The following is a 27953-nucleotide window of genomic DNA, read 5'->3' on the forward strand; positions in this document are numbered from 1 at the left end:
GCCAGGTGATTCACAGCTCCAGAAAGCACAGGACCGAAAGTCAATGGGACGATGGCCCATCCACTCCCAGCTTGCTCGCTGAGCACAGTGTATATATATAACTCACTTATGCTCGCACAAGCCTCTGACAAACTGACACTCTGAGCTCTAGAACGGTCTCCAAGGACCTCTGCTAAACACTGCAGATAATAAGCTCTCTTCCCTCACACAAAGCTGTAGGCCACTCCATCCCTGAGTAAGGGGTTCTTGGGGCTCCTAAAGGAGAAAATCACCTGGGCGGTTTCGGTTTTTCTTTTCCTAAGAAATACAGATTCCTTGAACCCTGCTCCTACACTTTGGCAAGGGATGTAGGACTAGGTATTTACAACAGGTTCTGCAGCAGGGATCCTTGGTCACACTTTTAAAGTCAGTGCCCTGTAGGAAAGGTCCTTACCAAGGATACTGACAAGATGAGGCTTTCCTAAGGGGTGTGGCCATTAATGGTCCTTCATTCCCTACCTCCAGAGGGAAGAAAGGAGCCCTAGCCAGGTAGGCTGAGTGAGTCCTGGAAAGCACAGAGTTGATCCCATCCCTGCCATTGTCCAGGGTTCCAAGGAGAATCCTGCTCCTCTGAGCCTCTGCATTCTCATCCGGAAAACAAATGGCCAGAGGCGTCACGCTGGGCTACTGTACTCGAACACAAAGTGCATCCAGCATAGCAACCCAATTACTGATGAACGCACCCTGCATCCAGCACCCATTGAAGAAGATACTATGTATTCAGCACCCGGTTGCTCCAGGGCAGCACCTGGCCACTGACGAACACACTATGCTCTAACACAGTACCCAGTCTACATGGGATATGCCTCCTAAAAACAGTGCATTCTCCCTGGGGCAAAGGAGAATGAAGGTATGGCACCAGAACAAGCCCACGAGCCAGAGATGGGCAGAGAACAGGAAGATGTGGGGGACACCGCTGTGTGTGTCTAGTGGCTGGGGGTGGAGGTGGACTCTGGGACTGATGTCTGGCTGTCATTGTTCATCTTTGTCAATGTTCCCAAAGCGCGGGATCTGGAATTGGCAGCCTCTTTCAGCACCCTACAGATAACCCAGAATCAACTGAACGCACACCGTTAACTGTGGAAAATCTATGAGACAGCGTGTGCTGAGGTGAGCCGAGGCACGGAGGGAAGGCACGCTCTGTGTGAAAGACTACAGTTGACTGGAGCCACCTAAGCATTAGTCAAGGAATCCAGGGCATTCCTCTAAGAGCTAGGTGTGACTAGTCACTGGAATACCTAGGCCACCTGTGGAAGGCCCGTGGGGAGCCTCAGAGACAGGTGGCTGCAGAAGACCTGCCCCTGTCTAACAAGAGCAGGAGGAACCCTCTGTCTTCCTTTCACACCCCAGGGATGAGAGCTGCCTACTCAGAGATGCAGATAAGGAACCCGCAGCAGCAGCATCTCAATACACCTGCAGGGTGTGACTGCATGCCACCTGCTGTGTGGCATCTTCCAGACTGTGGGCTCCTGCCTTTGAAGGCACCGAAACAGGAATGAGGAGCCTGAGAAAAAACACAGCACAGTTAAGAGCACCAACTGCTCTTGCAAAGGACCCAGGCTGGTTCCCCAGCGGCCACACAGTGGCTCACAATCACTCATTTATAACTCAAGTTCCAGGAGGTCTGACACTTTCTTCCCGCCTCAGAGGGCGCTGCGCACACACGATGCACAGACACACAGGCAGTTCCCAAACACAAAATACTCTTAAAAATTATTTTTAAGGGATAATACACATAAAATAATTTTTAAAATTTCCCAAAGTCACGCATTTCCCTCCAGACAGTGGCCCTTGCATTTGAACCAGCGCTGAAGGCTGTGCTTGGGGTTTTGGGACAGGAGGCTGTGATGATGCTGGGGGCAATGGGTTTCTGGGTAGGCGGTAGGTTTGGGGTTCCAGTTCCTGTGTGGTCAGCTGAGAACTGGACTGTCCTACAGGAGAGGAATCCCTTCCTTCTCAGTCAGGAGACCTGAAACAAAGGGCGCTCTGCAGAGGGACAATGTAAGAAGGACCTTTCATAGCACCGTGCTGGGATGAAGAGGAGGGCCACTGGTCCTCAGAAACCATCTGGGCACTTGCTAGGGAAGACACAACTTGAACAAGCTGTCTGCTAGAGCTGGGAACGCCAGGGTCACAAGCATGCTTTTTTCCTTAATATGTATTTGTCAAAAACTGACATGAATGTGATGACCTAGGAGGCCAAGGGGCTGTTCTCCAAACCGCTCAAGGGAGAAAAGGGGAAAGTCTATCCCCTCCCCCCTCCGCCTCCCCGCTTCCTTACTGAGGAGAACTTGCCTGAGGAAAGAACTCGAATACTAATTTCATAAAATTTTAATTTTCTCAGGTCTCTACTTCTCAAAGCAGCTACTCTAGACAGGGGACGTTTAAGGAGAAAAAGAAAGGCGTGTGCCCTATCACCTGTGTTGACTACACCCAAACATGTCCTGAGGACACCCCGAAACCAACCAGACGGTGCTGTTTCTGCTACAGAGATCTGACTTTAAAAAGCTTCATAAACGCCCTTCCTAGTAACGAGACTCCCGAGGGACTTCGTACTGTGCAGTGCTGGCTCACGGTCTAAGGGAGGCTTGCCAATGCAGGAACTAACTGGCTGCAATTGATTCTTTAGTTCTCTCCTTAAAACACAAGAGCAGAAACTTCTGTCTAGCTGGAGTAACCAATGGCATAAGGGCAAAGTGCGTCCTGTAGTCCAGTAGCAAAAGATGCTTAATCGAGAAAAACATTTCCAGTAACACTGATGATTGACAGACTCGGCAAGACTGGGGGCTGAGTCTCCTCCTGTCCCCTGTCCGTTTGTCCACGGCATTGGATAGGAACCAAAGTGGCTTTATTTTACTTCCTGGGATATTTTAGTTTTAAATTACCCTCTTTCCTTCCTTCCTTTCTTCCTTCCTTCTTCATTTCCTCCTTCCCCTCCCCTCCCTCCCTTTCCTTCCTCCCTCCTCCCCCTCCCTCCTCCTCCCTCCCTCCTTCTTTTCTTTCTTTGAATGGGTCTCACCACACAGATCAGGTTAGTCTGGAACTTTCAGTCTTCCTGCATCAGCCTAAGCATGCATACCAACATGAGAGTCAGCCAGAGCCTATTCTAGTTGTCTGTGTGGCTCAGGGGCTTGACATTTGTGTGCAGCCTGTGTCTGTAAATCCAATTCGCACAAGGCTAATCTTATTTCACCCCTTCTTCACAGGAAGGGTGTTACCCCCAGGAAAGTGTTCCCAGTTAAACCTCTCTGGTGGTTTTACCAAAGCAGAGGCCCAGCTGGTGGCTGGCATCCTGATCTCACAGGTCTGCAATGGTTGTGCCAACAAAGTGTACTCTCGGTCTTTGGCCAATTTCAGCATTTCCATGCGACCAGGTGCTTTCACCCAGGCTCCAGGTCCTGAAGGCTAGAGTGGCCCTTGCATGATGGCTCAGAGAAAATATTCATGCTTTCTAAGTGGGAGGGAGATTCCGGTGCTGAGAAGAATCCACTCCCCATAAAGTCCACTCCCCATAATGTCCGCTATGTAGACTCCCCGCCCCCCACACGCTGACAATGAGCTTCCCTGAGACAAGCAGTTCAGACTGGAATGTGAGGAAAGAGCTGGTGCGCCTGAGGGCGGAGAATAAAGAGGTGGGGGATCCGAGGGAACGCCCAAGAGGACTTAGGCTCAGTTTGTTGTACAGCGCATGGCACCAACACTTCTGCAGAGCACCGTGCAGATGGTGGGCACCCGGAGTCAAGGGGACTTAATGGTTAAGAAATCTGCTTCTCAGCTCAGACTTGCTGGCACACGTTTGTGCTTCCAGCACTTCTGGGATAGAGGCAGGAAGATCAGAAGTTCAAGGTTATCGTTGGCTATGTAGCAATTCCAGGCCAGCCTGGGATACAGGAGACCCTGTCAAATAAACAAACAAATAAACAAACAAACAATGTCTGCTTCTCAGACAGAGCTGGCAAGCAGGATAAGGGACTCCGAAAGGCCGTTCTTCTCCACCACTTCTGTCTTGCTGGTTTCAGCAGCACTGACACAATCCCTAATGGTCCCCATGATGTCAGCAGTACCTTTAGTTCTTGTACTTCCTCAGACGCTGTGTGACCTTGAGCAAGTGAGTGAGCCTTCCCTGAGTCTCAGTCACCCAACGAGAAAATAAGACATAAATTTCATCTCACAGGGTAGCTGTGCCTGCCAAAGAGTGAAGCTGACATAAATCCTCATTATCTCCATTACAAAACTTCTCAGCCTTCCAGCAAGGGCAGCAAATTAATTCAACAGCTCTTACTAACCACCCAGCATAAATGTGAAGCACTCAGCTATGGTTATTTACAAAGCAGGAAAAAAAAATCTCCCTGGTGTAGACCCTACCCACCACCTTCCCTATGAGTAGTGCAGAATAAAGGGGCCGGGAGAGAGCTAACCCAGCATGCCTGAGACTCTAGTTCAATCCCCGAGACCAAAAAGTAAATAAAGAACACCAAAGGCATTAACAATAACATTTCCACCACCAAGGCACAATGGCCACCTCTGCATGCAAGCCTCCCAAAGATCAGGGGTGCCACCCCTAAGAGCAAACATACCACTCTGCCTAAGCTGGTGGGCTGTCCTTCCAAGCCTTCCCAAACATGGCTTACCACTCAATTCCATGACCAGAAGGCAGATCTGTACCACCATTTAGAGAGTCAAGGTCTTGTTTTAGGTGGCAGGGTGGGACTACTGAGTCCGGGCACCGTGCCAGCACTTCCTGCTGTGCCCTCTCCTTCTTGTCTTGGCACACAGGAAGCCCCCAACCAAGGAGATGGCTGAAGACCTGGCTTTACCCCCAGCACACAGTGCTAAAGAGAAAGCTCATTTTAAAGAGGTCAAACGGCTTCTGTTTTGCCCCAAGAAGATGAAACAGAGAAGGCCCTCATTTCTGGGCCATTACTTGGGCCCTTGGTTCTCCTTCACTTTGCCATCTCACGGTCCTGGGTATGAGGCATCTCAGGCCACAGGCTTCGGCAGAGTATAACAGACATAGCCAAATAAACTTCTAGCTCTGTGGTATTTTTCAGAGAACACAGCTCTCACATGGGGTCCATGCAAGAGGGAATGGTGAATTTATTAGCGAGTCCTTTAAGGGGCAAGAGACAGTTCTTGCTCATCCTTTGCAATTTCCATATAAAAAAGCATAATGAAAGGTGCTTGTCAGATTAAATCAGTTTAGAAGTTTCATAAAGCAGGGCTAGAGAGATGGATCAGTGGGTAAGATCACAGACTGCTCATGCAGAGGACCGGAGTTCAGTTCCCCACACTCATGTTGTGCATGGTGACCTGCATCTCCAGCTCTGGGGGCTCCAACACCTCTGGGCTCCACAGACAGCTGCCCTCACACGCACATCCTCATCCACAGACACACATGCACGAGTGCACACACATAATCATTTTAAAGTTTCTTTAAGGAAGTACACATTATTAAATCACAGTGATCCTTTACATCCTAAAAACTTCCTCCCCAAAACAACTTCAATAACGAAGAGAAAGGGAAGCCAGCTCCTAATGGGCTCACACATTAGCAGAGCAGCGGCAGAGCAGGCCCGCGCCTCCTGGAGGTTAGAGGCTTGCGTTAATTTCTGATCCATGCCTATTCCAACGTCAGCGGCACCAGTCTTGTGAGACTCATAATCAATCTCTTGGCACTCCAATTAATTACACAATTCATTTTGCATAACTCTAAACACTGTCTGTGGCAGCAAAGTAAAACAAGTAAAATGAAACAAACCAAACCAAAATAAACCAAAAAAGCACAAGAGTGTGGCAGCCAGCGGATTTAGGCTAGCTGCCAGACGCCAGCATCAGCAATAGGCCCCAGGGTCACTGCTAGCAAGGGCTGTCCGCTGTGTCAACCCACTCTCCTGGTCATAGCGCCCTAAGAACGTGTCACGCCAAATGCTGGTCTTAAATGTAGCAGTTGATTTGACTCTGAGTCGTATCCCACCCTCTGTATCACCAACATCTGTACGAAAATGCTCACTAACCCTTGTCATTGAGAAACATGGGAATGAGTGCTGAACTGGCAGGCTGATCACAAAGTGCCCACGTGACCCAAGCATGCCTCTCGCACCAGCCAGAATGGTGACAAATTGGATGGCAAGTGACAGAGAAAGAGGATAATATGAACTCATCCCGTAGAATAGACCGGCCCTGGGACCCATGCCTCCAGTGTACCCAGAGCCCTCATCCCTGAGAGGCACATCCCTGGCTCCCACAGAAGGGCAGGCGCTTTACCTTCTTGTATGCAGACGGGTCCTGTCGCTCGGGACCCAGCCTAGGGTCCCATTAAAATATTCATACACAGTCTTTTGGTAGAGCCCTTCAGTTTGAATCCGTCTTGGCAGTGAAACCGGGTTACAGAACTTTCGAAGAAAACGCCTCCACTGGGGGTTCCGGAAGCCATTTCTCTGGAACGCCTGGATCAGCACACACGCTGAGGTCATCGAGCCCTACATTGACACAGAGAGAGAGAAAGGGCCTTGAATACTTCTCTAGGAACTGTATTCCTGCACCTTGGGCCACTCCAATCGTATGAACGAAACTAAGAGCCTACATGTGTTGGTTTGCTTTCCACGCTTATGAGAGGCCAAGAACGAGGAAGGTGCAGCTCCTGCCAGCATAATGTTTCAAATGTGCCCTCAAGGGGAGGCATGGAAATGGCCAACCTCTGGACAGACATCTACTGTTTTGTATTTTCCTATAAAGTAAGGAAAGCCAACCCACAAATCCTCACTGAACAGGTATCAGGAACTAGCATGCACAACTCCACGGAAATGGGGTTGGTGGTGTCCATCTTCAATTCCCATACAGCCCGCTGGTTTGACTTCTCAGATTCAGAGGGCAGGGCACAACCTTGGGCCCCCCTGCTTTCAGCTGCATACTGGAGGCTGGACTCCTGAGGAAGCCACTCCTCTTTAGTACCCTGTATTTCTAAAGGTCCTCAGCTGTTGGTGACATCCCTCACGCCCATTGAGCTTTTGTGAGACTCATACTCCCTCCCCACTGGCCTGCAGGGTCACTGTGCTAAAAGCTCTCAGCACGAGAGGAGCAATGGTGTCAGTGGCATCCAAAACTCACTGTCAGAGCTCCCTCTGTGCAGAGATGATTACGGTGGAGGGAGGGGGGCAGCTAAGAAGGAAAGGGCAGTGGTGGGGACAGCATCCACGCTTCTGCTCCTCAAGTATGACCAAGTGTGATATCACACCAAAGCAACAAGATACTATCCAGGTAGCACCAATCAATAGTACTGGCCAGGGGAGGGCTACTGGGAAAGTTGCCACATGATTGCTTCAAGTTTGAATGTTTAGGGAAAGTACTGCAGGTCCTCGGGGTGCTTCCGATGTAAAGAAAGTCACGACTTCCTTCTGTCTGGAAGGAAGTTCACTCCACGGTGGGTCCTTTGAAAAAAATCATTCTGACAGAGTCAGAATGGGTTACATGTGTGTTAGTGGGAGCCACAGAAGGGCATAAGGGTGGGGAAGCCTCTGGAAGGCCTTCAGCTGAGTCCTTAGGAGAGTGGACATACTAGCCAGAAACAGAGATGAGCATCAAGGGTACAGGTCAAGAACCTCCATGCTAAAGACAGATGACACGGAGACCACTACCAGGACATCATAAGGGACAGGATGAAACTCGTCTGCTGATGTTTAAAGAGGGAAAAGTGGCAGTCAGCATGGGCTTCTCTCTGGGGAGGTCCAGTGTGAATAGAACATGGGGCAGTAGCTGCCCTTGTAAGAGGGATAAGGCAGAGTTTTTAATCATTGCTGGATTAAAATGTTAAGATAAAGCCAGCCACAGTAGCTCGAGTCTGTAATCCCAGCACTCTAGGGGCTAAGCAGGGATTGCTGTGAGCGTGAGGCCAGCCTGAGTTACACAGGGAGTTTCCCGGTCAGCCTGAGATATGCAGTAAGAGGCTGCCCTTACTAAATTTTTTTAAACGACAGAGATCTAAGAATCTTCACACAACAAAGAAACACAGTGGAGAATAGAAAGCTGTAGCTGAGGTAAGTGAGGGGACACTCCAGTAAGCTGCTGCTACCCAGCTATGGGCAGGGGAAGAAACCTAAACCCAGGGGGCAAAGGATATTTATCTTCCACTGAAATAGAAAGGAGGTACTGTTACACCCTTGAATGAGGGAAGGGACATTTTCCATAATGCAAGCCTCCTTAGAACATACACAGGAGGTCTCTCTTCCCGTTAGGGGTAGCCCGGTTTCACTCCTCAAGGTTTTCCTTACTGTGACCAGAACTGCTAGTCTATTACTGTGTCCTCATCTAGTCTATGAAAGCCTATGCGGGAGACTCAAGAGACTCAACCTTCCTCATTTCCTCTGCATCCGACATTGTGTGTTGTACATGGTGACCATTTCCACCACAAGCATGTTAGTGAAAGATGATCGGCTGAGTGGTTGTACAGATGGATGGTTAGATGGGGGGGGGCAAATGGAACAATGGATACATGAATGAATAAGTTGGATGGATAATAGGTCAGCAGACGGATGGGTAGGGTAGATGTGTGGATGGATGGATGGATGGATGGATCAATGGGTGGATGGATGGATGGATGGATGGATAGATAGATAGATAGATAGATAGATAGATAGATAGATAGATAGATAGATAGATAGATAGATGGGTGGATACGTGAATAAGGTGGGTGGATAGGTCAAAAGATGGATGGATAAGTAGATGTGTGAATGGATGGATGGATGGGTGAGTGGGTGGCTAGGTGGATAGATGGAGAGGTGAGTAGATCTATGGATGGATGGATTGATAGATAGGTGTATAGATGGATAATATATAAGTGGATGATAGATTGGACAGATGGATGAATGGGTGGATGGGTAAAGGGTGGTGTGTGCATATATGAATGGGTGGATAGAACTTTGTGGCCAACTATTCTGCTACCAAGCAGTACCACCCGTGGCCAGAAGCTGATGCATATCACAGACAAAGCTATGAAATCCTATCCTGCATCACACTCTCTCTCTTTCCTGTAGACTATGAACCCTAATCTTCTTTTCTTCCCCCCTCTTTGGGAAACAGGTCTTGCTGTGTAGCTCTAGCTGGCTTAGAACTCACTATGCAGACCAAGCTGGACCACAATCTCATAGAAATTTTTCTGCCTCTGCCTCCCGAGTGGTGGGATTAAAGGTTCAAGTGTACCACCACAGCCAGTTTCCTGGGTGTTTTTCTAAACTGCTTAGTTTTTCTACAATTCCAACGTCTTAGGTTTCTTCTTCAATACAGGGACAGGGCAGGTCCATGCTGTGCCTTGCCTGGGGTGTCTGTGCTCCCCTAATACGTGGTTTTTAATCTGTCACCCCTGCTACCAAACATCAGCATTGCTGACTTTGGAGTTCCTCCAGCTGGCCACACCCTGACTTTGGCCACAAGGCTGTTCTCCTTCACAGAAGAAGGTGAGACCAGTCAAGGGAGGGGCTGAAGACCCATCAGACAGAACGACCTAATCTATCAGGAAAGTCACTGGGCTAATAAAAAAATGATGAGCACTTCATGAAAATTACAATGGGCAGGAGAGGGCTGTTCCTCATGAGTCAGATTTGTTCTTATTCCTTCTCTGTAAAGCGGCAAGCCCCGGCAGCTCCCTGCTTCCACTGAACCACAGCTAACACGGTCGAGTTCCTAAGCCTGGCTGGCGCAGGGCTGAAGATCTGCAGTGTTGCTGGCCAGGGATCCAGCCAGCAACAGAAGAGCAGTGAAAAGAGCCATCAGAAGGCAGGCTAGTGCAAGAAGAAAATATTCTTCATTTGGACAACTAATCCCATTGAGCAAGATAGTAATTTCCTAGGGCCTGCTAGATCTCAGAGTCTTTGTTTCAAATTATCCCTTGGTGGATCAATTCCCAGCCCAGATCATTTTTTTCGGCAGAGCCCTCTCTTAGTGTCCTTCCATAATGATGATGATCAGCCCCCGTCTGATAACAGACCCATTAAAGAGTGGGCTGATGTAGGTATTAGGAGGTGTGGGAAAATAACCTGTGTCCAGGCCCACTCAAATCATCTCTCAAGAATCTGCTTTCTTAAAACCCCAACATACTTCCTTCCCATCCGTCAAATTCTGCTAATGCTCTGGAACTAAGTGGTCACAGCCTGGAGGGAAGAGTGAGCTCCCAGAATGGTTTCTGACATGTTTACTCCTGGAGGAGCTGGAGGAGGAGGGGGAGTGCTCCATTTCAAACAGTCCTTAGCAACCTCCCCTGGCTCTTCCTACATATAGTCAATCTAGAGTACAACGTATGAATGCAAGACACACTTAGGCGAGACCCTGACTAGGAATGGATATAGGTACCCAGATACTAGTCCCTGTGTACAGGGGACTGCTATGTCATTCTTCTAGGTGGGATCAACCTGAGACTCTGGAGACCAAGCAGAATGGCTTACCCTCTCAGTGTGAGGTGGCCTCTTTCTGTGTTACAGGCCTGGACAGAGCAAAGAGAGGAACAGGAAAGTGTTTGTCCTCCATAGCTGCTAGTCTTCGAGCTGGAACACTGGTCCTGGGCTTTTGGATCAGGACTTAGCTCAGGACTTTCACCCCTGGCTCTCCTGGGCCTCAAACTTTTGCACTTTTTGACTAGACCTGAGCCACTGATTCTCCTGGGTCTCTAGGAGACACAGATGATGGATGGGTGGGTGGATGAATGGATGGATGGACTGTTGGGTGGGCAGATGGAGGGGTGGTTTGTATACAGATTAATGCTTTCTATTGGTTGTTTTTCTGCAGAACCCAGACTCATACAAGTGTTCAACGTGCTTAGGCTCTTCCGACTTGTGCATAACAGAGAAGCCAACTACTCTGCTTCCAGAAGTCACTTCTCTCAAGACCCTTGAGTTTACACATATAGTTGACTCACTGAATAGGGCTAATGCCTTATCCCTGGGGTCTGGACAACCCAGCTGAACATCCCTAGCCTGAGGACCCCACCCTAGCCTGCAGTCCCCTCTGATGGCTACAGGACTGGTTGCTCTGAGTCTACATCTCCTCCTTCTTGGGTATCATCATTATCATCTCTGGTGTTGTGTTTCCACTTGTGAACCCAGATCAAGTCAAAGACACAGTTGTAATTTTAGACTCTGGTCCCAGTAGAAGTCAGGACTCCTTATTTTTCTTTTCTCTGAACCCAAATCCACCTGTGCTACAGAGATTGAGAGCGCCCTTATCTTTCCATACAAAGAAATGCATCAGGCCCTCCGTCTCCTGATGAGGTCTTGACACTTCTGGCTTGGTTACTTCTGAGACTGCAGAAACCTGGCCGCCAGTTCTACTGTGAACAACATAAGAAGCCTTTGAAAAGGATCATAAAACGAAAGAGGTGTGAAAAGCAATCTTTTGGGCTATTACAGATGAAAAGTCATATTCTAGGAAGGAAGAGTGTATCAAATGTAGCCAAATCAATTTAGAGCCAGGGCTAGGTTCCCATTTCTCTGTAAACTGCTCTATGGGTCTATAGGGGAAGAAACAGGATATAGACACAAAAATTGATTTTGTATGCATTTCTTTAGTGAGAGGGGGCTGGGCAAGTGAGAAGGAGCCATCCATGCAAACGTTTAAACAGATATTTTTGCAGGTATTAAGTAAAATTAAGAGCAAAATTAGTCCCACCCAGAGCATTTACTCAAGATTCAATTAACCTTCAAGTCACCTGCAAGGTCACTGACCTGACTCTGAGGCGAAGGGATTGGTGTAGTCACCCTACTGGCTTAGACGGATCAAACCCAAGGCTTCTGACTTTATCCAGTCTAGTCCTCCTGACCCTAAGAGTGCCATCTATGCTTGGCTTTTCCTCATCAAATTTTTGTTTACAAATGACTCAAATCTTTGTGACAATCTCAACTCTTAAACGTCCGCGGATCCTGCATATTAAAACAGCACTGGGCAAAGAGCAATACTGGACTATCATGACCGGGTACCGCACAATCCCCATGGTTTCCCCAAAGCTGACCCTTCATCACAGCATCTCCGTGGGAGTAGGCAGGGAAGTTGGCTTGTCACCTAAGACATCTAAGAATCCAGAAAGTGAGTCACCAAACATCTCCCAGCTGTAGCAGGGGTTCCTAGTCTACTTTTGATGATGAAGATATCCCTGGGGAGAGAAGGAACTAGTCCTGGATGATGGCTGCATGAGACGGAGGAAGTCCTTTTGACTGAACTGCATCTTACTGTCAAGAATCAGAGAGCTTTTTGCAGGTGTCCTCTGAGTACCCAAGCTCTTCCCTCCCCATCTTCCCATAGGTGAACGCTTGCCTTTCCCCCAGTACCAAACGCCTTTTAATCGGTAGCAACACATGGACAAAGCTGCTTATAATCAATCTCAACAATAAACTATCTCTGTGCTTCGAGAGAAAATTACACCAGGATGGGCATCCTGTGCCCCGTGTAGAAAAATCTTTGAAAGGCCTTTTGGTGTTCAAAGTTCTGCAAGTTTATTTATGCGCTAAAATGAAAGCATGCTGTCCTATGACCTGTGCACTAGGGTTGCGCACACCCCTCCCCTCACACCACAACCCTCAGCCCCTCACACCACACCCTCGGCTTCCCCTGCCTCAAAAACTCCCACACTCTCAGAACAACTCGAACTTATTTTTCTGAATGAACACAGGTATTGACACCCTGTCTTATCCAGGATAAGATCAATGTCCAGAAACCACTTGAGCTGGTATGTGTCTACACCACAGGATTCACAATGAAAGAAATGAGAGAGGCAGCTTTGAGGAGATTACATTTAGCTACAGCCACAAAGCACATGAGGCCGAGTCTCTCATGCCAGTGCTTAAAAATCCAAACGCTCCTGGACAGGGTGGCAGGCCGCTAAGAGAGGAGTGAGCACGTGGCATGCCCCATTTCTATCCACCCTGCAATGGATGATACAGCACAGCTATTCCTGCCCTGCCCTGCCCTCCCCACCAGCCCATTACAGCTTGTGGCTGCACTTGAATGAGTTCACACACACAGGGTTGGAGGGTACCCCTGAGTCAGACTCCAGAGAAGCTCTCCATGACCAGAAAGTCTGTCCTGACCCCAGACCAGATGCAAATATCTGGGGGACTGTCTTCCCTAGCATCAGGTATGCCTGAATCTGAATCCATTCCATTAAGGAGTTGCGACCCCAAGTCAGTCTATTACAGAGACCTGGGGAGACCTCACCAAGAAGAGGAGGAGTCCCCAGGAGCAGCTCCTGACAGGCAGGGCAGGAGACCCCACGTGCTTAGCATGACAAGGAAAATCACTGGGAAGATGTGACTTGCTTTATAAAGAGTCTTGGGACACATTTCCATGATAAGATTATTAAACGCTTGTTGACCTCTTGTGTTCTGGGACAATTTCCACATCTGGCAAAATTTCAGATTTGTTTTTAAAAAGAAAAAGGAAGAAGGGAGAAAGCCATTCTTTAAAAAGAGACATAAGGAAGGAAAAGTTACGTTCTGTTTGTATTTATTCTGTCGATAAGCAGTGCCGGGTAGAGGGTAGAGGAGAGGTGGGTACTTAGGGGTAGTCATTCAACCAACTACAGGAAACAGGAGTTTGGGTGTGGTTTCTCTTCCTCTCTCTTTTTCTCCTGTTTCTGTTTTGTTTAATTTTTCTTCTTTTGTGGGGGTGCGGGGGCAGTGGTAGAGTCTATGTATACAATGCTGGTGATCCTTACTGGGCAAGGAGGTCTAGCACTGAGATGCACCCCCAGGCTCATTTTTACTTGTTATTTGACACAAGATTCCACTGAGTGACCCAGGTTGACCTTAAACTACTTGGCAGCCCAGGCAGGTCTTGAATATGTGATCCTCCTGTCTCAGTTTCCCTGAAAGAGATCAGAGACCTTCATTAAACAGGCTGGGCTACAACCAGCACTCTTCAGAAAAAAAGTAAAACGGACAGGAGAGGACAGAGTTCCTCCCACCTGGGAGTGAAGATGGCTTCTGGGTGGCTTTTCACTGCACCCGAGCAAGCATGCTTTCCTGCGATGCCGTCTATATTGCTTTCAGAGAGCGCAGCGAGAAAGGTTAAAGAAAGCAGAGTTTTCAATGTCACATCTACAGCGGGATAATGACAGATGTCTACCTGAATGTAGCAGCTGGTCCATACGGGGAAAGTTGTAGGGTGAGAATACATGCTTTGAACCCTAGCTCTGCTGGTTTTCTAGCTGTGTAATCCTGGGTAAGTTTCTTAACCTCTCTGTGCCTTTGGTTTCTTTCTATACAAAGGATGTATTGTAAGCAAAGTCTCTACTTCCCACCATTGCAAACTTTTAGTGAGATGTAAATACCTATAAAGCACTGAGTGGCAGATGACAGGGTCACAATGCAAGCTGCCATGTTCTTGCTAATACTCAGGAAATTCCTAAAGAACACAGGGCTTCCTACAGAGGAGATGGTGCCTCTCTTCCTACAACCACCTCAAGATACTCAAGCCTACCCTTTCTCTTGTTTTTTGCTTTTTCGGTTGTTTGTTTTGTTCTTCAAGATAGGGTTTCTCTGTGTAACTATGGAGCCTGTCCTGGAACTAGCTCTTGTAGACCAGGCTAGACTCGAACTCACAGAGATCTGCCTGCCTCTGCCTCCCCGAGTGCTGGGATTAAAGGTGTGCGCCACCACCACCTGGCAGTTTCTTTTTGTTTGTTTCTTTGTCTTTTGTCCACCCTTTTTCTTAACTGACCCTGGTGAACATGACTTGCATTTGAACAACAGAAGTTTATAAATCGAGTCCTTCTGTTGGCCAAAGTATTAGGCTATGGAAAATTTCAAGGCGAACACAGACCTCCTGTGAACTGAACTCTGGGTTTTTTCAGAGCACAGCTTGGGAGCAATGCTCGGCCAGCAGTGTTCAGTGTACAGAGGGCCGTGGTGTTTTTTGCAAACAGTAACCAGGTCCCATGGAAGATGGCCAGTGGTCCCCCTAGGGTAAACAGTCAGCCTCCAAAACAACTCCTGATTTGGGCACAAGACACGAATGAGGCAGACAGAATCCCAAACCAAACGAGTACACAAGCACCAAGAAGCGAGGATGCAACCAGCAAGAACTTGGAGCGGAAGGACAGGGGGGCTGGGGACAGAGTTTCCAATGGGAGATAACACAGTGACTACATTTTAGTGACAAAGAAACTCAAGCTTCAACAAAGGAGACGGGAGGTTCCTTCACTCATTTTCCTGCCTGTGAACCTGGTTCGGTCATTCCACAATTCAGTGTGCCTTCAATTACATACTTAAAGAGGACGCTTGTATAGTGGAGGTTTGCTGACATTTGTTGGTCTAAACAAGATTTCTTCTTCTTTTTTTTTCTGAAAAAGCAGTACCCCTTGGGAAGCATTGCAAGGGAACAGGAGAAACCCTGGCTAGTTACAACGGTAAGATCTCTTCCACCCTGAGAGCATGCTATGGTTATTTGTCTTAGTAGACTCTCGTTAAGCAGACGACACTTAAACCTGGTTTTCTGAAGGTAACAATGAGTATTGGGACGGAAGATGCATCTTCATGGGTTGAAAGCTCAACATCTGGATTGCATTTCTCAGACACTACACGCAATGCCCCACAAGTGAGCACGTGTGCTGACTATCTGGATGCTAATCAAGTTAGGTAGCATTTCCCCAGAAACAGTGGGGAGGTTTTAATGTTTCAAGAAATACCCGGAGATGAATAGAAAGTCTGCTACGTCTGAGCAAGTGTAAACATCGCAAAAATAAGTCTTAATGGCATAATTTAGACTTGATTAAAATGGATAAAGACCACAGATGTGGGTGTCAGAGCCGTCCCCGTTTGATGCCAGAACTGATATTTTGCCCCTCTTGATTTAATTCGCTTTGATTACCCAATTATTCCTAAGTCTTTTCACTCTGTTTCGGTTCCAATAAAACTGATCACAAAGCTAACTCATAATGCGATTTTCCCTGCAGTCTCCTGATAGCGCTCCGTGAGAGCTCAGCCAGCGATGCAACAGAGTCATCCCAGACCGTGCGATCCCAGCACGAAACAGCAGCATCCACCTGCATCCAAAGCGAGCACTGAGTACCAGCCGCCAGGACAGTGAGGAGTTCTGTCTGGGGGAGATGGCAGGGACATTTTGTAGTTCATAGAAATCATGGAATCAGTTGTGCAGACATCCGAATAACACACGATAGAGTTTTAGAGAATGGGTTGCTATGGTTAAAGACGTATCTTTTTTATTTCCTAAATAAAAGCTTACTTAGAAAAATACAGCTTGCCTGTCTAGCTAGCTCTTGACCTTGTATGTGTGACTTGATAATTCTTAGCTATAATATTTTATTGAAAATGGTTTCTTGCGTTCATTCTGTTTCTCATCATCTCTTCCTCCTCCTTTGAGACAAGGTCTCATACAGCTTTAAACCTCCTATGCAGCATGGGATGACCTTGAACTTCTGAACCTCTAGTCTCTGTCTCCCAAGTGCTAGGATGATAGGTATGTACTACTAAGCCCGATTTATGAGGTCCTGGGGATCATATCGCACCTCCTGTGTGCTAACTAAGCACTATCAGAGGCACACAGCCTTCTAATCTCTTCCAGATAGGAAAATGTAACAATCTCCAGAATAGAAGTGATCAGACAAGCGGGTCAGACAACCCCTGGGTCGTGACCCCTTGGGGGAGGAGTCAAACAACCCTTTCACAGGGGTTCACCTAAGACTATCAGAAAACACAGATATTTACATTATGATCATAACAGTAGCAAAATTACAATTATGACGTAGCAACAAAAATAATTTTGGGCTTGGGGTGGGTCGCCACAACATGAAGAACTATATTAAAGGTTTGCAGAATTAGGAAGGTTGAGAACCACTGGCTTAGACTGACATAGCACAGAACATAATTCATAAGAAGTAAAAAACAAAAAAGAAAGAAAAGCTAGAATGTAATCTCTGGATGCCTATGGCTGTTTTCTGTTGTTTGCAAAATTAAAATTCTCCTTTTTTGTATGCAACAGCTTTCACAGACAATACTAAAACACGCTTCCCACATGAACCCAGCCTCACAGTTTACAGAGCATTTTACACACAGTCTTGTTTCATCCCACAGCATCCCCTGGAGATCACTCCAACAGTCTGATACCATTAGCTCTCGCAGTCACTGTGGAAAACCCAACTGTTAACAGCAGCAACTTTAAAGCCTTCGTTTTTAGCAGAACCGCACTACACCCACCTCTACAGTTTATTCACAAAGTGTCGTCTAAGCCAGTGTGAGATTTAATCTCTCTACACTCTCAAGTGCCCCTGGGACTGTGTGTGTGGGGGGGAGGGAGGGGAGTGAGTGTCTATGTATGTGTATGTATTGTGAGTAGGTATGTATGTGAGTATGTGTGTATGTGTGAGTGTGTGTATGTGTGGTAGTATGTATGTATGTGAATGGGTGTGTGCGTATATGATTGTATGTATGTATGTATGTGAGTGTTGTGTATGTGTGTGGGTATGTATATGTGATGTATTTTATGTATGTATGCGAGTGTGTGTGTGTGCATGTGTATGTATTGTGAGTATGTATGTGTGTATGTGTGTTTATGTGTATATGTATTGTGAGTATGCATGTATGCTAGTGTGTGTGTGTGCACGTGTGTGCTTATATTGTATGTATGACTGTATGTGAGTGTGTGTATGTGTGTGAGTATGTATATGTGTATTATATTGTGAGTATGTATGTATGCGAGTGTGTGTGTGTGTGTGTGTGTGTGTGTGTTGGAGGGAGGACAAGTTATGCATTAGTAAGCTTGCCCATTCTATGATAAAATCCCGGAGATAGATTATAAACAGGAAAGGTTTGTGTTCCTTCAAACTCTCAGAAGTTACTAGGCCTGGATGCTTTGGCACAGCACTTTACAGTATGTATGTGCATGTGTGTGTGTGTGGGGGGGGGGTGGCAATAGAAAAGGGGCTCATCTCGCGGCAATGAGAAATAAAATGGGGTGTGGTGACCAGGGGCTCAATATCCCCTTCAAGGACACAGTGCCACCCAGCTGCATCCTACCAGGTCCTAAAGTCTGGATTACAGCGCATCACCCCAGAAGCCCGAGGAGCTGGGCATTGAACACACGTGCCTTGAGAGACAGCCAACATCCAAACTGCAGTACTTGTGAAATAAAGATGGAAAAGCAAGCGTCTAGCGCAGCACGTGTGAGACAACCGTCCTCTCTCAGCACCAGGTCACACCGACTGTGAACCTCAGCATGTGATGCCTGAGTGTGAGAAGATGCCCGAGCCTGAGAAGATGCCAAAGAGTTTCCTGATTTTTACTTTTCTTTTTATGTGCACGGGTATTCTGCCTGCATATGTATCTGTGGACCGTGTGCATGCCCGGTGTCTGAGGAGGTCAGAAGAGGGTGTCAGTCTTGGATCCCCTGAAAGTGGAGTTACAGACAGTTGTGAGCTGCCATGTTGGTGCTGGGAATTGAACCCAAGTCCACTAGGAGAGCATCACGCACTCTTAACTGCTGAGCTATCTCTACTTCACTTTATTTTCAGGATGGTAAGTCAGAGGAAATTCCCCCCCCACCAAGCAAATTTATCACCAAAACTGACAGAGAACTAGCCATCACTACCGTGCTGTTCAATTCGGTAGTTCTGGGTCAGAGCGGCAATCATTAGGACGCTGCTCCTAAAACAGCTGCTGGGAGGCATGGCAGCAGCTCTTTTGGAACATGGAGCAGTAATTTATTTAAATAATGTGCTCTAAGTAACAGGTTTTATCACCCATCTCCCTTTTAGGCTATTGAAGTCTTTATGAAAAATATTATGAAAACTACACAATAGGCAAGTATATAAACAGAAATTGTGTAGGAAGTCACCTTAGAATCCATCTGAAGAACTTTCCTTATTAAGCAAGACAAAACAAACAAACAGACAAGACAAGACAAAGAGATGACCCTGTAAGCTCACACAGCTCTAAGGAAGGAAGAACTACGACACAGGGACAGACCCTACATCTGCAGCTCTTCACACTCCAGACAGCAGAACAAGCATCCCCGAGACAAGTCAATACTCCGCATGCCCCAACCTGAAGCCACCACAGCCTCAGCTACTGCCAGGAAGGTGGCAGTCATGAAACTGAAAGAGCAACATGGAAATAAGGGGGAAATATAGGGACGTCCGAGTAAAGACATCCAGAAGGATTCATTCTGAAAGACTTGTTGAGAATGTGGCTCTTTTTTGGCATAAAAAACCCTGAGAATATTATTCTTCTGATGCATAAAAGGAATTGTGTGTCTTCCTCTTGTGACAAATTATGCCAAAGCATCACAGAGCAAAAATGTTAAAAACAAAACTGTAGTGTGGAGCTGTGGGCAGGCCTGCTTTTCATCCTGCCTGACTCCCGCATAGCTAGCTTAAAACCCGAAATAACAACACATAATCTGTATTCATTTAAACACTGCCGGACCCATTAGTTTCAGCCTCTTACTCACATCTTGACTAACCCATATCTAATAATCTGTGTAACACCACGAGTGTTACAGCATGTATGACCTGGGAAAGATTCAGCATGTATGACTTGGTGGCTGGCTCAGAGAGGAGAGGCAGGGCAATTGTCTGAGCCATCTACCTCACTTCCTTCTTCCTGTTCTGTCTACTCCACCCACCTAAGGGCTGGCCTATTAAATGGGCCAAGGCAGTTTCTTTATTAACGAATGAAATCAACACAAACAGAAGACTCTCCCACATCACAAAACAATGAAAAACAAAACACCTTCTTGCAACCAGTCAACAGTGGCTCAAGGTAAAAACCAATATAAAGAGAGATGCCACAAACAGGCCATCCCCAATCACTGTGAAAATGGCAGCACCACCCCTTTATATCTGCCCCCTTCCTCACTCCCTTTGTACCATGTGCTGAGCAGGCTGTCTGACAGATGCTAGTGGATTCTGTCAGTAGAAGCAAGTTGGGTCTGGGAAAGCAGAAAGTGGCCAGTAGAGTGGGAGCTGGGGAAATTAGAACCATAGGGATTGTGTGGGGTCAATTCAGGGGCCACAGACTGTCCTTGAAGCATGTCCAGACCTGGGGGAGGAGCTATAGGAAGGAGTAACACAAGGGTTGCTCGAGACTCCCCAGAAGAGCATAGCCCAGCTATGTGTGGACTGTGTGTGATTCAGAGAAATACAGTAGCAACAAGTTTCTCAGGGTCTCTTCCTTTTGATATGGATGTTTGCTGTTAATAAGGAGAAACAAATGTAGATTCTAGAATGCTTGGGGTCAGGATTGAAGGCATTCTCTAGTACAGGAGGTCTTCAGTTAGGGACTAGTCCTTGGAGACAGGTTTTGTTGCATTGTGTGCAGAGCTAACTGGCCTTACTTTGTCTTTTACAAAACTTGAGTAACTGGTTTCCTGCATGTGACCCCCATGGCTTAGGGAGTGCCACACCAACTACATGAGAGCTGACACTGGCTCTGGCTCCTGGGACGGCTCTGGGGCACACATCAGTCTAACAAGTAGGCCTCACTTCTGACACACAGGTGACTGGCTGCAGGTCATTCTCTAGTATTGCCCATTTTACCTTTCCCTGAGTCCCATGACCTACAAGGCTAACCCATTCTTTAGACTAGACAGCTCTGAGCAGTGTTTTGTTTGTTTACTTTTTTAAAATTTATTAGATTTTTAAAAAAATACCAATCTAGGTTCCCACTCCTTCCACAGAAAACCCTACTCTTCCCTCTCCCACCCCGCCCCCATCAAATCCTCAGAAAGGGTAAGGCACATTGCTTTGTGGACAGCCCAAGGCCCTCCTTACTATATCTAGGGTGAGCAAGGTATACATCCAAAGAGAATAGGATCCCAAAAAGGTAGTACATACAGTAGGGATAAATCCTGGTACCACTGCCAGTGGCCCCCCAGTCTTCCCCAGCCATGCAACTGTCAATCACATTCAGAGGGACTAGTTTGGTTCTATGTTTGTTCCTTTTAAGTCCAGTTGGAGTTAATGAGCTCCCATTAGCTCAGGCAGACTGTTTCAGTGGGTGTCCCCATCATGATCTGGACCTCTTTTTTCAACATGTAGAAGAATGAAAATAGATCCATTTCTATCACCATGCACAAAACTCAAGTCCAGATGGACTAAAGACCTCAATATAAATCCAACCACAAGCAACCTGATAGAAGAGAAAGTGGGAAGTAGTCTTCAATACATGGGCACAGGAGACCACTTCCTAAATACAACCCCAGTAGCACAGACACTGAGAGCAACAATAAATAAATGAGACCTTCTGAAACTGAAAAGCTTCTGTAAAGCAAAGGACACAGTCAATAAGACAAAAAGGCAGCCTACTGAATGGGGAAAGATCTTTACTAACACCACATCAGATAAAGGACTTATCTCCAAAATATATAAAGAACTCAAGAAATTAGACATTAAAATTCTAAACAACCCAATTAAAAAATGGGTTACAGAACTAAACAGAGAATTCTCAACAAAGAATCTCAAATGGCCAAAAGATACTTAAGGAAATGTTCAACATCCTTAGCTATCAGGGAAATGCAAATCAAAACAACTCTGAGATACCATCTTACACCTGTCAGAATGGCTAACATAAAAAGCACCAATGATAGCTTATGCTGGAGAGGATGTAGAACAAGGGGAACACTCATCCATTGCTGGTGGGAATGCAAACTTCTACAACCACTTTGGAAATCAGTATGCCAGTGTCTCAGAAAACTGGGAAAATCAACCTACCTCAGGATCCAGCAATACCACTCTTAGGCATATACCCAAAAGATGCTCAATCATACGTCAAAGGCATTTGTTCATCTATGTTCATAGCAGCATCTGAGCAGTGTTTTTAACCACACAGGCCAGTGAGCACTGACTGTAAGTGGTCTCAGGAGCTGACGCTGTTCTTCCTACACAGATGTGATGCAAGATTGAGCTGTGGTCTGGAGTGGACTTCCTGCTACTGTTTTTAAAACTGGAAATCTTTGTATGAAATTTCCTCCCGTCTCAGTTCCCACACATGGCAGTCTGACAGGATTGCCCCAGGAGCACCCGTATAAGCGGCACTGAGCTAATGTAGTAGCTAATGAGCCATTCATGGGATGCAACATTCTAAAACCATTCATATGTATTTGAAGAGCTTCTGAGCACTAAATGTTAATGGCTTCAGGGCGATTTCCTGTATTTGTGTTAACTACCTCAAACAATACATAGCAGGATTTCTTAATTTTACATTTGTCTATTTTATATAAATATTTTATGTTTATTGAATTTTGCACGCTTGAGAGTGTGTGTGTGCGTATGTGCATGTGCACACGTGTGCACGCACACACATATATATACACACACACCCCATGGCACACAAGTGGAGGTCAGAGGACAACTTGGAGAAGTCAGCTCTTTCCTTCCACCATGTGGGTTCTGGGGATTGAACTCATGTCTGGGCGTGGTAGTAAGTCTTTACCCATCCTTGCTGACCTAGGGTTTATTTTTTTAATATGGAAAAATATGCAACATACATGAAAAATGAAGTGAATGCAGACGGGCAATTTTTCTATTCTTTATACAGTCCTGAGTTATTCACACCGTCTACAATGAACAATTATAATCAAGGGGCAAATGCTATTTTTCAGTGAACTCCACAGCACAAGACCGTTAAATTGGAGGTGGGAATCAAAAGGCACACACAGTCCTCAGGACCCCAAACATGACAAAGTAGCCAGTCCTCCAGAGGTACAGCAGAGGCCCAGCGCCACTCTGGAGGGTACTAAATTCTACAGAGGCACCAGCAAATAACATAATGTCCCTTTAGTGTCTCCCCTAAATCACCCCCTACCTCCGAGCAGCACTGTCTCTGAGCCACACAGGACTCTGAAGCTATGGGAGAAAGGCTGTGAGATTCGGAATGCAGCTGGGGTGCTTTACAGCCCTCCTCCCCACAAGGGTCGTCTGCAGGCTGAGAATAAATAGAGCTGGGTAGAGACCAGGGAACTCAGAGAGGAGCCGCACAGATGGAAGAGAGGAAAGAGCAGTCTGGTGGGGATTGATAATGAACCACTGCGTGCTATCTGAAGCCACTTAATTTCCTAAGCACTGTGTTATAAATATGTCGTCTGTGGAGTTTGCAGAGAATGGAGATACATCAGAAATGGGAAGATGAAATACCTCTAGTTCTCCCAAACAAACATCTTTTGCTATGGGCTTCGCTGAAAGACCACCTGGATTTCCGAGAAAGGGAGATGATGCTACAAATGACGTCAGAGGTTCTTTTGGGTAGCTTCTGTTGCTGGGAAAGCAGCTTTGCTCCAAGTAAAAAAATAAATAAATAATAACTAAGAGCCACTAAAGGGCACTGAACCATCAGTTCTTTTTACTTGCGGGTTTTGGTCCAGATTCAAGGTTGAAATGCTGTGTGTCAGCTGTGATGGAGGTCGAGAATGTGTGTGCATAGTCAGACACCAGAATAAATTAAGATGGGCGCAAGGGAGAAATGCAAATAGATTCCTGTTTTCTCAGAAATATCCCAACATTTTTTGGTTATTTTTTCTTCTTGTAAAATAGTGTAGAAAGAAAGAAAGAAAGAAAGAAAGAAAGAAAGAAAGAAAGAAAGAAAGAAAGAAAGAAGGATTTCCTAAGCCTGACAGACCGAGATAACAAAACGGATGATGTGCAGGAAGGGAGGACATAGGTAAACACAGGACTTGCAATGGGTTTCTGCCTGTGCTGTCCTCTTGCTGAAAGGCTGCAGAGCGTCACGCCCTAGCGTTCAGCCCTATGCTAACTTGCTCGGAACGCCATTCATTTCCTAATTTTCATCTCGGATATTAGTCCCGGCACCTCCACCTGTACAGAATTATTAATTAGCAGCCAACAGCGTGATCAGCAATCATGTGCTCTATTTGCACAGCTAATGGTTCAGTTCATGAATGGTTGCTCAAAATATTTTAACCCAGCCAATCTGGAAAAAAAAAAAAAAACAAAAAAAAAAAACAGCACAGGACTCTGGTTAAAGTGAAGGACCCCCTGGGCCCTGCCAACTCCTGCACCCACACCTTGAGCAGCCGTGCAAATGAGATCGCTGCAATTTCAAAGTTCCATAGGAAGAAAATAAAGCAGCTGCTATTTAATTTTTTATGGGGCCCACAATTTGTCTCATTAGCTGGCAAATAGGATAGACTGCGAACTGAATGCATCCCAGGCCTCCATTTGCAGGGCGCAGAGAACAGGGCTGGGTGGAATCACTCACTAGGGCTCACTGGGGGATAGGGTTTGGCTGGCTGGTGCTGGCAAGAGAGCACCTAGCTTCCAATCTCAGTTGCTAGACTGGTCCCATCCCCCCACCCTTGGTCCCCACCCCAGAGACACATCAACTTCAGCTAATTATAGAAGCTTCCAGAGACTTGTTAATCTAATCTACGAAAACCAGAGACTTGGGATTACTGCTCCGTGGGGTTGGCGGCTTGACAAGGACCCGTATGGGCTTAGGAAATTCAGAAAGGCCATTCAAATACCACTGAAAATGAAATGCATTGGTAAACTGAGGTCCAAGGGCAAGGTGACTGTCTGAACTCAAAGATATAACCACGAGGCTGGGCTCCCTTGTTCAGAGCTTCAAAGAAAAGCGCTCCATTTCCTTTGTGTCTATTTAGTGTTACCTGTGAGCCAGTGAAGGGACAGCCAAGAAAAGGGAAGAAAACCCAAAAGAGAAAAAAGACAATTATTATTTCCACATCATTTTCACCTTAGGAACATGGCCATGTGGCCTGGTGACACACCAGAGCAACTTCCCAAAGTGAACCTACTTCCTTTCAGAGTAAGAAGAGTTGGGGGAGGAGTGGGAGGCCAAGTGCTAACTGGGCTTCTTGCTGGCTGCCTTATAAAGAAGCTGGGGGCAGGGGGAGGGGTGAGCTGAGGTGCTGGCTCTGGGTAGGAGGGCTGCCACAAGCCTGAGGATAGTGAAGTACCAGAAGTACCGGTGGCCTGGAACCCCAAAGCTTTCCAGCTGGGGTCTCGAGTGGGAGCCTTGGCCCACTGAATCGGCATGAATGCTGGTGTCACAACCGCACGGTAAGCCCTGGGGAATCAACGGTGAAGGAAGACAGTGACAGATGGGACCAGTGATCCAGATCAGGATTTGGATCAGAACCCAGGCATGGGTTCTGGCTTTGCCATCACTTAGTTTTGCCACATCAGGCTGGCTCCTGAAGCTTTTTAGTATTTCTCTAAACCCAGTCCCCTGACTGGCAAAATGGAGAACACTGGGCAACAGGAATTGAACAAAACAGTTTAAGTCCTAAATACTCTGGGTGAAAACTCTGATTTTGACAGAGCTGGGAGATGGGTGGATCTACCCCTTGCTTTAAGTACGTATTGATGCTGCTGTGGTCCCCAGACCCAGGGGACAGGAAGATGGTAAATGATGTATGTGACAGATCTCAAAGGCAGCTGGTTTACAAACATTCCAGAGATCTTTCCGAGCAGAGTATCTGGCAAGCTCTCTACCATCTGAGAACTTTCTCTACCAGAACACAGGGAAGTTCACGTTTTCTCCTCCCTTCGTGTGGGAGATGAGGGGGTGGGGCTCTGAGACCAAGTCATATTTTCTTTTATGCGATTTCAGGTAAAAATTCATTTCACACATTTTTTGGTGTGCTAAAAACATCAGCGAAAGGACTTGAGAGAATAGTTCTGATTATGAGGGTGGCTGAGCCTTAGGAAGAGATTCTGAGTTTCATGAACTAGGTATCAATTTAAAGTGACCCACCCCTGAATTAGAAGTCCTAACTGCATAGGAAGGGATGCTAGACTCACATGGTCTAGCTGGAAAGCCTGCATGTGTAATGGCGGGTTTTCCAACGGTCTCAGAACAATCAGGGATAATTCTCTATCAAGAAAAGATGGGGACTAGAAGGGATGAATTCCCCTACAACCTGGGGAAAGAGTCCTGTGACCAAAGGCTGGCTGGAAGGGCATGGAGGCGGGCAGGGAGTTGAGCATGGGCAGATACAGCAGAGCTCACTGGAAGAGTGGCAGCATAGAGCAAAGAGAGAAACCTGAACTGTCTTGCAAGTGTCCCAGCACCAAGAAGCAGGCAGGAGAGGTCAGAGATTTTCCTCTGCATTTATCCAGGTGCTTCTTGGGAGAGGGGAGGGGGAGGACATGGCTCCTTCACACCATTCTAGCTACTTCCTTGAACATGTCTTATAGGGTTTCCACCTACATTAGTTTTACCATTGCAGTGGCAGAGTACCTGCCACAGCCAAATTTATAAAGCAAGGGTTTATTTCAGCTCACTGTCCAAGGCGCTCACAGTCCACCATGGCAGGAAAGTAAGTTGTCTACCAAGTCAGGAACAACTGAGAGAAATGCTAGGTTCAGTCAGCTCCTGTCCTCCTTTCCATGATGCCCCAGACCCCAAGCCACATCTCAATTAACACAGGCCAGAAAATTACCCACAGACGTTCCCAGAGGCTCATCCCCTGGGTGAGTCTAGAGCAGATGGTTGTCAACTTGTGGGTCTCAACCTCTTCGAGGGTTGCTTATCAGATATCCCTCGTATCAGATATTTATACTATGATTCGTAACAGTAGCAATATTACAGTTATGAAGTAGCAACAAATAATTTTATGGTTGGGGCCACCACACATGAGGAATTGTATTAAAGGGCTGCAGCATTAGGAGGGTGGAGAACCGCTGCTCTAGAACCTGTCGAGTTGATAATATGAACCATCACACCACCCAGTGTGAAGGGCTAGGAGAGATACAGGGCTAAGATACAGTCCTGGGACTCCTTGCATGCCCTGGTGGCTGCCACTGACCAGTCAGCAACTGCCCTCTTCTTGAAGGTGTGTCTGTCCCAGAGGCTCCTCACCCTCCATTCAAACCGACTTCCACTAGGTCTACGCCATTTCTACCAAGTCAACGTCAGACTCAGGGGAGGACAAAACCAAGGCTTGGCTGGGACTCCACACCCTCAGTTTTCAACAGTGGCACAAGGCTCCAGGAAGTCACTGAAGGTTACAGGGCCAGGATCAGAACGCTGACCCTTCTGACCACCTCCACCTCCCAGCCCACATGTCTCCATCTCAAAGAGAATGTTTGCTAGCTGGTTGAAGAAGGGAGGGAAGAATGAGGAAGATTCCTAACAAACCCTGAGAAGTGGCCCCAATAGCTCCTATCCCATCTCTATTCCCAGAAGCAGAAGCACGTTGTTATTGTTGATATTCTAAACTCAATGTTTCTCACAAGGCCAGGAGGCTAAGTGCTCCCGATCAGCATGGCTGAGGCCGCGGAAAGGTTCTGGTGTCACCCAGATCTCTGTCTACCTGGCCTTCCTCGTGTGAGATCAGAGTGCACAGTCAGCCATGTACCCCGACACCCTGCCAGGATGGGGCAGCAGCCCCTCCACACACACTCTATGGGTTCTTGTGCACCCACCCAGAGCACACTGGCAATGCACCCAGCAGCAAGCATGGGCAGTGACCAAAGTCCAAGAGTGCTAGGAAGAGTGACAGCTGCTTTTTCAACCACCTTCTTTCCTAGGGTGTTTCTTCTTACTTAATTTGAACTCATCATTTTTTGTTTGTCAGTGGGCCAAGGAGTTTGATACTGGCTTTGCCAATCTGCAAAGAAAGCCAAGATGCCACACACCCGGAATTCTCTGGATTTTTCCACTGCTGATGTGTTGCTGGAAGGGTGGACAGTGGGGAAGGCAAGGACCCAAAGGCAGCTAGGTCTGGGCTGAATCTAGCTATGCTACTTTTCTTTTTTTTATACATATTACATAATTTTTTAATTTTTTTATTGAGCTCTACATTTTTCTCTGCTCCCCTTCCTGCCTCTCCCCTCCCCTTTAACATTCTCCCAAGGTCCTCATGCTCCCAATTTACTCAGGAGATCTTGTCTTTTTCTACTTCCCATGTAGATTTATATCTATATAAGTCTCTCTTAGGGT

The 27953-nt window shown here is 46.8% G+C and overlaps 1 protein-coding gene across 1 annotated transcript in view; it reads right to left on the reverse strand.

Moving 5' to 3' along the window:
• Susd4 (sushi domain containing 4) overlaps positions 1 to 27953 on the reverse strand; it is a 123561-nt gene that overhangs the window by 51530 nt on the left and 44078 nt on the right. Inside the window, 6 exon segments of the mRNA XM_042054000.1 lie at positions 1453 to 1543; positions 3233 to 3444; positions 5329 to 5398; positions 6304 to 6364; positions 6367 to 6469; positions 6472 to 6518. Of these exon segments, the coding sequence (XP_041909934.1) occupies positions 1453 to 1543; positions 3233 to 3444; positions 5329 to 5398; positions 6304 to 6364; positions 6367 to 6469; positions 6472 to 6518 (584 nt within the window).

The sequence above is a fragment of the Arvicola amphibius genome, chromosome 12, assembly GCF_903992535.2.
Source record: "Arvicola amphibius chromosome 12, mArvAmp1.2, whole genome shotgun sequence".
NCBI lineage: Eukaryota > Metazoa > Chordata > Mammalia > Rodentia > Cricetidae > Arvicola > Arvicola amphibius.